Source organism: Rhinatrema bivittatum, chromosome 7 (genome assembly GCF_901001135.1).
Source record: "Rhinatrema bivittatum chromosome 7, aRhiBiv1.1, whole genome shotgun sequence".
Lineage (NCBI taxonomy): Eukaryota > Metazoa > Chordata > Amphibia > Gymnophiona > Rhinatrematidae > Rhinatrema > Rhinatrema bivittatum.
The window spans coordinates 10,590,986-10,603,473 of NC_042621.1; the positions used below are offsets into that span (position 1 = coordinate 10,590,986).

At 42.0% G+C, this 12,488-nt stretch overlaps 1 protein-coding gene across 1 annotated transcript in view; it reads left to right on the forward strand.

Annotated features, from left to right (window-relative positions):
• Positions 1-12,488, forward strand: part of PKD1L2 (polycystin 1 like 2) — a 122,130-nt gene that overhangs the window by 91,801 nt on the left and 17,841 nt on the right. Inside the window, exons 37-40 of the mRNA XM_029610621.1 lie at positions 1,907-2,040; positions 5,729-5,856; positions 8,592-8,752; positions 9,135-9,345. Of these exons, the coding sequence (XP_029466481.1) occupies positions 1,907-2,040; positions 5,729-5,856; positions 8,592-8,752; positions 9,135-9,345 (634 nt within the window). The remainder of the gene's footprint in view (positions 1-1,906; positions 2,041-5,728; positions 5,857-8,591; positions 8,753-9,134; positions 9,346-12,488) is intronic.

Here is a 12,488-nt window from a genome sequence, read left to right on the forward strand (position 1 = left end):
TGTGTGTGTGTATGAGATGAGTTGAGAGATTGTGTGTGAGAGTGAGTTGAGAGGCTGCGTGTGGGAGTGAGGACTTGAATGTTTGCAGAGACAGCATGTGAGAGCCTATGTATGTGTGTGCGAGAGAGTCAGCATGTGACAGTGAGAGCCTGTGCTTGAGCAAGACAGCATGTGGGAATGAGAGAGAGCCTGGGTGTGTGAGTCAGACAGCATGTGCCAGTGAGAGACTGTGTATGAATGATTGTATGAGAGAGAGCATGTGACAGTGAGAGCCTGTGCTTGAGCAAGACAGCATGTGGGAGTGAGAGAGAGCCTGTGTGTGTGAGAAAGCATGTGCCAGTGAGAGACTGTGTGTATGAATGATTGTATGAGAGAGAGCATGTGACAGTGAGAGCCTGTGCTTGAGCAAGACAGCATGTGGGAGTGAGAGAGAGCCTGGGTGTGTGAGAGTCAGACAGCATGTGCCAGTGAGAGACCTTGTGTATGAATGATTGTATGAAAAAGAGCCTGTGACAGTGAGAGCCAGTGTGTGTGTGTGTGTGTGAGAGAGAGAAATGCGTGAGAATGAGAACCTGACTGTGTGTTTGAGGGAAGAAGATGGAGAGAAAAGAAATAGAAAAAAAGACAATATAAAAGGAATTGGCAAAAAAATAAGAAAGGGAAGGTGGAAAAAAATAAGAAAGGGAAAGTGGGGGAAAAAAAGCCTGTGACCAACCGATTAGAAAACTAAGATCAGACAGAAAAGTGAAAAAAAAATACTTTTTAGTGATTGGCACATGAAATCTTTGGGAATGTGCAAGAATAGCACTTTCTCTATGCAGATCTCACAATGTAGGAGATCAGCTATTTCTTATCTATTTATGTCTTAACTATTTTAATCTTAGCTTAGATTTTAGTCTTTTAGTTTATTTTGTTTAATTTTAATTAATTATTCTTATTGGTTATTCATTTTATTGTATTTTCTCTTACTTGTTTTTAGTCATATTGTAAACCGTAACGATAGAATCATGTGTTCTGACCCACGGTATATAAGAAGTGCATAAATAAAATAAATACATAAATAAATAAATATCCAATCCTTTTTTAAACACAGCTATACTAACTGCACGAACCACATTCTCTGGCAACAAATTCCAGAGTTTAATTGTGCGTTGAGTAAAAAAGAACTTTCTTCGATTAGTTTTAAATGTGCCCCATGCTAACTTCATGGAGTGCCCCCTAGTCTTTCTACTATCCGAAAGAGTAAATAACCGATTCACATCTACCCATTCTAGACCTCTCATGATTTTAAACACCTCTATCATATCCCCCCTCAGCCGTCTCTTCTCCAAGCTGAAAAGTCCTAACCTCTTTAGTCTTTCCTCATAGGGGAGTTGTTCCATTCCCTTTATCATTTTGGTTGCCCTTCTCTGTACCTTCTCCATCGCAATTATATCTTTTTTGAGATGTGCCGACCAGAATTGTACACAGTATTCAAGGTGCGGTCTCACCATGGAGCGATACAGAGGCATTATGACATTTTCCGTTTTATTCATCATTCCTTTTCTAATAATTCCCAACATTCTGTTTGCTTTTTTGACTGCCGCAGCACACTGTACCGACGATTTCAATGTGTTATCCACTATGACACCTAGATCTCTTTCTTGGGTTGTAGCATTAATATGGAACCTAACATTGTGTAACTACAGCAAGGGTTATTTTTCCCTATATGCATCACCTTGCACTTATCCACATTAAATTTCATCTGCCATTTGGATGCCCAATTTTCCAGCTTCACAAGGCTTTAAAAATTTCCTCCATATCACATCTTGCATTCATATTCCAATTAGGATGTGCTGTTTCAAAGCATTGTTTGTTCTCTTGTGCACTTTTCACTCTTTTTTTTCTTTTCTTTTCTTTTTTCTAGAACTCTCCAGGAACTTTATAACAACGTCTGGCTGGATACGTACACGAGAGCTGTCTTTGTGGAGTTCACAGTTTACAATGCCAATGTGAATCTGTTCTGCATCATCAGGATAATGTTTGAGAGCAACGCCTTAGGTGAGCGCCCGCACGGATTTCCAGCATGTTAAGGACATATCATACCGGACAGTGTACTCATGCTGCCCTATTGGAAAGTGGATGTCAGGAAAAAAAAATACAGTCTCTGCTGAAATCTGGATAGTTCAGGCTTCAACTATCCAGAAATAGAGGTGTACTACAAGACTTCATCCTAGCAGAACATGCCCTTCTGTTCATATATTATAAGGTGTATTCACTTTCAGTTCCTGGGGGCTGCAATTTGGTTTGGATTTTAGCATGTACCCACAATGAACTTCCATCAATTGTATTCACTTGGATGATAACTTTGAAACCAGCATGCAGGCGCACATGTGCACGCATATGCCAACTTGCGCCAAAGGACACCGTTTTTTGTTTTTTTTATAACGTGTGTGTATATGTGTGCATGGTTATAAAATAGGCTGTATGCACGTATATGTGCACACAATTTTATATGAACGAACGCATGTATGTGCAAATGCCACCTCAACCCTATAAGCGAGGGGAATTTAGTGTACACGAGCGCCAATGCAAATGCCAATTTCCCCAGTTTGTTCCCAGTTTGCCCAAGTAAGGGATAGGACTTCCTAATCCCCCTAGTTAAGTATCCTCCCTTTTACCTTCTTAGCACCAAAAACCTCTCTGACTAGCTTAGATTTTTTTTATTTTATTACTTACACGCCATCCATAGCAATAGTGGAGTTACATGGCAGGGGATCCCAGCGCGAGTTTGTGTGTAAATACGTATGCGCATATTTTATGTTAAAAGTCCCGGAATGCCCATGTCCCACCCATGCCTCTCCTAGACCCCGCCTACTCCCCATCCTTTTTGCCACTTATTATTTGTGTGCATATCAGGAGAGACGCATGTACACGGGCGGCATTTAAAACACGCTCAGTGCGCACCAGCCGGACATACTTGCGCATCTCCCGGTTTTGGCACACACTGGGCTTTTAAAATTCACCCCTTACATTTGGCCTAGGTTACTAATTGCAGATTTTAGCTGGTCTGAAAACCACGCACTGGTTGTGGTCCTCAAAGGACTGAAGTGAATATCGATGGTGCGCAAAGCCCTTGAAGAAAAGACGGCTGAGGGGGGATATGATAGAGATCTTTAAGATCATGAGAGGTCTTGAACGAGTAGATGTGAATAGGTTATTTACACTTTCGGATAATAGAAGGACTAGGGGGCATTCCATGAAGTTAGCAAGTAGCACATTTAAGATTAATCAGAGAAAATATTTTCACTCAATGCACAATTAAGCTTTGGAATTTGTTGCCAGAGGATGTGGTTAGTGCAGTTGGTGTAGCTGGGATCAAAAAAGGTTTGGATAAGTTCTTGGAGGAGAAGTCCATTAACTGCTATTAATCAAGTTTACTTAGGGAATAGCCACTGCTATTAATTGCATCAGTAGCATGGGATCTTCTTGGTGTTTGGGTACTTGCCAGGTTCTTGTGGCCTGGTTTGGCCACTGTTGGAAACAGGATGCTGGGCTTGATGGACCCTTGGTCTGACCCAGCATGGCAATTTCTTATGTTCTTATGTTCTAAGAAAAGTGAAGTGCTATTCCTGCACAGATGAATTTGTGCTAGCAGACAGCATATCTGTTTAGAGCACAGAACTGGAAAACCTAGAACCCTAGCAGGCAGAGATGGAATAAGCTGTGCAAAACTTGCTGCGGGTTTTTGCGCAGGTAATTACATATAGTTTTCCGCACTAATCTTCTGCACATATGTAATAACGCATTTAGCGCCGAAAAAAGACACGCACCTAGCCCTACAATAACCCACGGCAAGTTTTGCTTGAATGCAGGCAAATGGCATGTAAAGGAGGTAATTATGTATTCACGGGTTATGAGGGATTGGTTAGTGTGGGTTTTTTAGTGCTTGAGTCAGGGCAGGAGTTAAGTGAAAGCTCTGCAGTTCCAGGCTTGTCTGTAGCCCCCCGAGATCGCCAGTCCATCTGTCCCAGCTCCAGCTCGCTCCCAGTGGGGTTGATCCATGCCAAGCAACCCCGGGCACCCGGCAAGGAAAAGGCTGCACAGACACACAACCATATTGATGCCAGCAATGGAGAAAAAGTGATGGTAGGAGCTGAAACAATATATTTTTTTGAAAAACGTGAGGCTGATGTAATCAGCAGTAAGTTAGAAATACCCCTCGTAAGTCTAACATTTTTTCAGTTGTGCCCATTTTAGTTTGGGGTTTTTCCTGCGGCTTTCTGCATCAGGGCTTTTATGCGGATATTGGCATGCGTATTTGGTCTTGCACATGTTTTTTTTGCACGGATCTAATTTGTATGCCATCCCCTTATTACATCTCACACCTGAATGCTCAAAAAAATACATGTAGTAAATCTGCGCCGATTTCAGAACTAGTCTTATTGCATCATCCCCAGTGTATCCTATTAGGGCCCAGGATTGTAAAACCTAGAACCCTCGTAGGCAGAGTAATGTCTTGGAGCATATCCAATAAGGTGCAGGATTCTCAAATCTAGAACCCCCTTCACAGGGGTATCACAGTTTATAAACTACAATGTATCACTTCCCCAAAAGTATGCATGTATGTTTGAGTGTGTGTGTGCAGGTCTGTAATATTGGGAGACACATATTTCCCTAACTATTTCATAAAAGTATGCATAACATAACTGTCACTTATGTGTGGAAGCAAATATTTTATGAAACATTAGCATACTTCACTTCTGAAAATGTGCGTGCCTGGACTCACCAGTTTACAGATACCCTCCAACAGTTCACCCAGACCTTCACCAGTTCACGGACACCCCAAGTATTTCACCCTGAAACCCATCAGTTCCCCTTCACCTCCTACAGACAAAAGACAAGTGCGATTTTCAATTATGCAAGTCCATTAGCAGGTATAAGGCGTATACAAAATAGTAATGTGTACGTAAAATTCCAAACCCTGCCCCTTTTTTCTTTAACATTAATGCACGACACTGCTAGCACATGCGCACTTTGGGCTTTTGCAAAACACTACTTACCTACACGCAGAACTTCCAATTTTACGTGCGTAAACATTTTCAAAATTCACCCCAACATGAGAAAATCTGCTATGGCCCCAGATGAGCAGACCAACCCAAGCTAAAAAAAGGATGCAAGGGATTGGTGAACCGGAACAGCAAGGAAGCAGAAACCGCATATGAATCAAGACAGAAACTCTGTATTTATTCAGTAACCACAGAGTGAAGAGCCAGACATGCTCCCATCACCCTTTGATGTACTGTGAGAGGAAGAGTCCGTGGATAAGCAGATATCGGATATGATCTCCCCTGGTCCACGCTCACATGCAGTTCTGCTAACCAGGCTATACATTCGCCTCTGCAGAAATGAAGCTCACTGAATGGACAGATGACATCTTATTTATTATTTATTTCCATTTAATTAATCGCTTCGAAAAGCACTGGAAGCAATTTATAAAACCATCACATCACAATCAAAAGATGTAATGCAATCATTATTCCATGCAAAAACACAAATTTAGAGCAATGAGAAAATAACATAAAATTAACATAACATTAAAATTGTAAAATCAAAAAAACAACAAAAACTGAATTACACATAAAAAATAGAATAAGAAAATGAAACATCTATCAGTAATCAAAACCCCAGAATCTTTTCTCTTACTCTTAACTAACAATTACAGAATTGACCGCCCTCTTTTTTGCAGGAGCCTTTTTTACACATTCTGAGCTGCAGAGCGTCCGTCTCTACCCCTACACTGATGGACTGCACATCTTTGTTGTTGCCGCTGAGGTCATTTATTTCCTTTTCATCACTTACTACATGGTGGCACAGGTAATCAATGCAGAGCCTGGCGAGCAGGAAATCAGACTCTGCCTCCTCCTTCCTCCTCCCCTGTAACTTTCCAAGCACAGCTGCACTTGGGTTTTTCTATGGGAATGGGGCAATTTTGAAACTGCCGGCATTGCTGCAAAATTTTCCAGTGCTTCTTAGGGCAGTGCAGCCCCAAAATGTTTGGTTCAATTCGTTTTATCATTTGGAGAGGGAGGGCGCTCATTTTTATTTGATTTGGTTCGGTTCATTTGCCAAACTGATAAAAAAAAAAACATTATACAAGGAAAACCCCCCAAAACAAAACAAAAGAACCATTGCACGGGACTGAGTGGCATCGTTCCTGCCCGCTTCAAACCAGGATCTGGGAAGGGGGTAAATGGTAGCCATGGTGGAAGATCCCCAGCCCTACCACTTGTAAATGGAGAGGGTGAAGGATCCAGCTCAGAGCTAGGCCCAGCCAGAGGCCTGTTTTGTTTTTTTTTTTAATACCATGAATATGAAAATACCCAAAACGTTTGGGGTATTTTTGTGGGAGGCTATTTTTGGTCCGTTCCATTTCAAACGATTAAAAAATGGCCCGATTTGTGGCATTTTTTGCATTCATTAGAAACAAATGCATATCCCTAGTGCTTTGTATCCACACACTAGGCACAAATTTTCAAAAGCAAGAGGGCACGCCATACTTCCACTTTGAAAACTGACATAGGGGGAAAAAAAAGTACTTGCAGAATTTTCCGCCTGCGTTTTCTACAGATACTCTTCTGACTAAAACAATGCGCATACTTCAGAAAATAAAAGCATTTTCTCCCCCCCTGACTTACCTCCACTGCAATGTGAGTAAACGTACGCGGGTTATGGAACTATGCATGCACTTTTACCTGCATACAGGAAGGGCAGTTTTAAAAGTCATTGCCCACCCAATACGCAGGTAACCTTACACGCACATGTTATGGTTATCCTTAACTTTACCCTGACTGAGCAGAGGTGTTCCCAGGGGCGCAGTAGGAGTGGGGTTTGAACTTACTCACACACGTGTGCATTTTCTAAAGTATGCGTGTGAATTTTCCAGAAAAGAAATTCTGCACATACTTTAGCAGGGGTAATTGTGTGAGGGAAGATTTGGTGGGATAATTTTCAAAGCGGACTTATGTGCTTTAAGTCCACTTGTACAATATCTGTGAGTTTACGTGCAATTTTGCCACCTATTTAAGGACCTGATCTACTAAGCCTTTTCCCCATAGAATGGGAGAAAAACCTTAGTAAATGACCCCCTCTATCGTATCCCCCCTGTCAGGAAATGACTCCCTAAATGTACAGACACGTATTGGTTTTTTTTTGCAAAATATGGCATGAATGTATTTTATACTTTGGCTAACAACAAAAAGAATATGAGCTGGGCTGCTGTTTTAAAATTGCATGACAGCATGAATGATATTTGTGACATCTGTGTTGTCTCATTTCTCCATCTGAAATGACAACAACAAAAAAAAAAGTTATTTGTTGAAAGTCACTAGGTGGCACCAGGTTCTCAAGAACAGCTGAGATAGCCCTGTGCATTTTGGGATGTGTAGCCTTGCTGTTCATTGTGAAAACAAAAGTACTCCCAGAATTCAATCCATGAACTCAAAACTGGCTTTCTCTGTTACTGGTGCTCTAGAGCTCCTGGTAACCTCATTTGCAAACATAAGGGAGTAACTTTTCATTACAGAAAGCTGTTTATAAAATACATTTCACTAAAAACTGAAGCAGGCAATCTGGAGATCTAAGATGGAACACCACTAAACAGAAAATAAGGTACATACAGGCATTGTTTTAGTCCTTTTTTTTTTTTTTTAAATACACAAACATCTCTAATTTTAACAAATGTTCTTTAGTTGAAAGAATGACAGAGTGGGCATAATACTTTGGGGGGTTTTTTTCTACTTAAGTTCCAAGCAGTGACCAAAACGCTTACAAGTCGATTTTAAAAGGCCCTGGCGTGCAAATACCGGGTGTTATGCATGGCTGGGCCCTGCGCGCGCCGAGCACATTTTAGAAAGGACCCGGCCACCCGCATAACTCCTGATAGACGCAGAAGTGCCGGGCCTGAAGAAAGAGGCGGGTTGGGGGCGGGGTCTGGGCGGGGAGGAAAGTGGAAGAGGGAAAAAAGCATAGGGTTAGGGTTAGGAAACTGGGCAAAGGCCTGATTGCGTCGCTGAGTTTTTCTTTTAAAATCCCCCACCCCCATGCGTGGAGGAGGCCACCCGCCCGCACATGTGCGCGCGAACATTAAAATCCAGAATCACATTTTTAAAACGTGCACGCTGACACGCGCATGTTATAAAAAAAAAAAAAAAAGCCGCGTCCATGTGCGCGCTCTGGGAACCGCGCGCACATGGACGCGCATGCGGGCCTTTTAAAATCTACCCCCTAGAACCCTACTTTCAAAAGGAATTTTGCAGATACGAAAATGAGAGAAACTCTTTTGAAAATGCAACCATTATAAAAAATACTTGGTCTACACAGGAGGAGAGCATGAGTGATAGATTTGTCCTGGCAAGTTTACCTGGAAGTCGTCGTAACCTTGCGTATGGTCCTTTTTATTAAAAGAATGCTTCTGCACCTGTACCTTATTCCAGACTTTCAGACTCACAGCTTGTGAGACTGGAGGCCTACAGTAAACCTCTGAATTCTCAACCACTGACATAACTGACCTGCTGTCCAGCATGCTAACATTTCACGTTGTGCATTCATAGGGTAAACTGATGAAGCGGCTAAAATGGAGCTACTTCCGCAGTAAGTGGAACTTACTAGAGCTGGCCATTATATTAATTAGCTGGAGCGCTCTTTCGGTCTTTGTGAAGAGGACAATTCTGGGGACACGAGACATCAGTTACTACCAGAAGCACAAGAATGAGTAAATACTTCATTTTTTTTTTTTCTTGGACCATCCCATGTTTAGTTTTGGGTTTTTTTTTTGCTATGTATCTATCTCTGTCAGCAATACAAACACAAGGAAAGCTGCAGAACTGCCCTTGGGTTAACAAGGGAGAGGCGTAGGACATAATTCAACCAAGATGACTCCTCTTACCTGCCACAGGTTTGAAGCTGCTCAAAGTTCACCAAACTGGTTTGGTTTCTTCTTTAGGCTTGTACTAGTATTATTGAATTCAATATTTTATGTACTGCTGTAAACACCTTCATTACATGCCATTTGTAGGAGCAATATATTTTCAGCAAGCACTTCTCTTTCTGTCCCATACAATTTATCTTCTGTTTAACTCTTGCTTTTCTTCAAGATATGTGAACTTCAACGAGACGGCGACTGCCGATGCAATCCTTGGCTACCTGATCGCCTTCCTAGTCCTTCTGTCCACTGTCAAACTCTGGCACCTCTTAAGACTGAATCCCAAGCTCAACATGATCACATCCACTCTCAGGAGAGCCTGGGGTGACATCTCTGGGTTCATCACAGTTATATTAATCATGTTCCTGGCTTATTCTACAGCTGTGAGTATCTTGTGAGCCCATCGTTTTAGCTTGTAGAAAAGCAGTCACTATGGGCGAGTCCTACAACTGTTTTGGTTTTTTTTTGTTAGTAGAAGGAGCAGTCTTGTTCTTGTATGTGAACACTAATGGTGATGGCAGAGGGTGAATGACTGTCAGGACCAGCAGGACGGCCATGGTGTATAACTCACCCTCTTGAAAGTGGAAAGCATTTCAGGGTCTCCGTTTTTTTTTAACCCGTCACAGTCTGATATAAATAATGCTCAGCATGAAAACATATCCTGTGTACTGCATGTGTCATAGAATTCACATAGCGGTGTCGTGCACCATTAAAGCCATTAAGGATAACTTAACAAGTCTATCAATTAATAATTTGTGATGTGAGAACAAACTGGGAGAAAGCTCAGAATACATCCTAAAAACTTAAAGTGATTGCCTTTGCTCATGCAGTGATTCTTATCCAAAATAAAATGGGCCGGCAGCCAAGAAATTTTTTATAAGAGGGATTTGTTGTGGCAGAAATGTGATTTGTGCAAGAAATACTGGCCAGACTTATTTGGGGGATACTGATTTTGGCTTGTTATAACCTGGGCCAGACTTCCCATTAGATGGAAGGCGCTGTGGGCCTTTAAAGTGGCGGGTCCGAGGTGAGAGAGGGTCATCAGGAGGGATGCGCCTTTTGATTCTGGTGCACCTCTCTCGCCCCATTGCCGGTTTCCAAGGGGGTTCCCCTTCCCCTCACCCTGCTCCTGCAACTTTAGAGGGGGACATTCCCTCACCCAACTACTCCTGGGCCTAGAAGAACACCAGAGATTAATGTAGCCCTGGTTATAACCAAGATTTGTTCTGAGCTGGGAGCACTCTAAGAACATAAGAACATAGGAACATGCCATACTGGTTCAGACCAAGGGACAATCAAGCCCAGCATCCTGTTTCCAACAGAAGCCAATCCAGGCCATAAGAACCTGGAAATTACCCAAACGCTAAGAAGAACCCATGCTACCGATGCAATTAATAGCAGTGGCTATTTCCTAAGTATAATTGATTAATAGCCATTAATGGACTTCTCCTCCAAGAACTTATTCAAACCTTTTTTGAACCCAGCTACACTAACTGCACTAACCACATCCTCTGGCAACAAATTCCAGAGTTTAATTGTGCGTTGAGTGAAAAAGAACTTTCTCCGATTAGTTATAAATGTGCCTCATGCTAACTTCATGGAGTGCCCCCTAGTCTTTCTATTATCCGAAAGAGTAAATAACTGATTCACATCTACCCGTTCTAGACCTCTCATGATTTTAAACATCTCTATCATATATCCCCTCAGCCGTCTCTTCTCCAAGCTGAAAAGTCCTAACCATACAAGTAGTTATTTAATCAGTAACAATTTTATAACAGTAATAATGTAACCTGGGATTATTGTGCTGTGAGATAATAACACAGCCTAGGAGATAACGGTGGTCTGTGCTAGCTAATGTGCACAACATTTCACCTATGGTATAATCTCACAGAATTATCCCACTTGCTTACATTAAGATAGTCATCTATAGAGGCTGTTTTCTCCACTCTGATCTCTGGAAAAAGGCAGGAGATTGAAATGTGTAAACTCCTCACTGAGCCAAGAAATATATTAGCAACAAAAGAAATTTGACAGAATGATTTATTGAGTGGGGGAACGTGCGGTAAATAAAATTTATCAACACAGCGGTCCATATTCAGTCACTGTCCAGATAACAAAGTTAGGCCTAGATTCATAAAATAGCTATATTTATCATGGGAATATGGCATATTAGCCGCAATAAAAAAAGGAGTGATTAGGAAAATTTTTAAGATTCCTCTTCGCATAAGAAAAAATCGTAACCCAAGATAATTTTTTGCATCGGGGGATGTAGTATTACAGTGAGCAATGTAATAGCACGTCGCTTATCCAAACTGGGAGATACGCGCATAACTCAGGTCGGTACGTGCAGAATGCATTTTCAAACCGCCCGAGTATGTCCTGATATGCGCACATGCAAATGTATCAAAATAGGGGTGGGGCATAGGCGTGTGGAGGGAGGCCAATAGATGTGTGTGTATATACTTAAGCACAAATGCGCACATCGGAGGTCCCCTGCCTCGTAACTTTACAACTGCTATGGATGGCGTGTAAGTCTGAAAAGAAATATTCTGGGCTAATCATCAGGCTATTACGGGTTGGGGTTAATAGGGGGAAAGAAAGACAAATAAACTAGGGGGTTTTGAAGTCCTATCCCTAGCCTGGGCAAACTGGGAACAAACTGGTGAAACTGGTAATGGCATTGGACGTGTCCCTTTTAGTATAAAAATTTTTATTAACGAATACACAAACCTACAAAGTACAGTGTCTCTTATGCACTCCAACGGCAAATCATAAAAACAATAGGAAAATTGGTTCTTACCTGCTAATTTTCGTTCCTGTAGTACCACAGGTCCAGACTCCTGGGTTTTGCCTCCCTACCAGCAGATGGAGACAGAGAATGTTTTATTGACACTGTTCATGACCTAGTGTGCCACCTGCAGTCCCTCAGTATTGACGTGTACCGAAGATAAAATGAAGGCACCACCAAATAAAACCTAAACAAAACTTTTCCCTCCCAACAAGTAGGAGGAAGAAGAGATTGCCCAAATTGGAAAACTTGTTCCCAACATAACTTAAGAGAATAGCATTGAAGAGCTCCAACAATTCTGTAGTATATATACCCAACAGAATAAACGGAAGACTCTCCCCCTACTATTAGGGTGGGTCTCTGGACTGATCTGTGGTACTACAGGAACAGAAATTAGCAGGTAAGAACCAATTTTTCTTTCCCTGTACATACCCAGATCAGGCCAGACTCCTGGGATTACCTAAGCTCCATCAAATTGGGTGGGACCTTGAGAATCCCGCTCTTAGAACACTCTCACCAAACATCATGGAAGTCGGAGCTCCAACATCCAAACAATAATGCCTGACGAAAGTGTGTAGCAAACTCAAAATAGCTGCTCTGCCAATCTCCTGTGGCTACACTTATTGGGATTCTGCCCAAGGGCTGCTGGAGAATGAGTCGAGAGAGCTCTCAAACCCTCAGGCACAGGGCAACCTTTATAAATATAAGTCGATCCAACCGTCCCTTTCAGCCACCGTC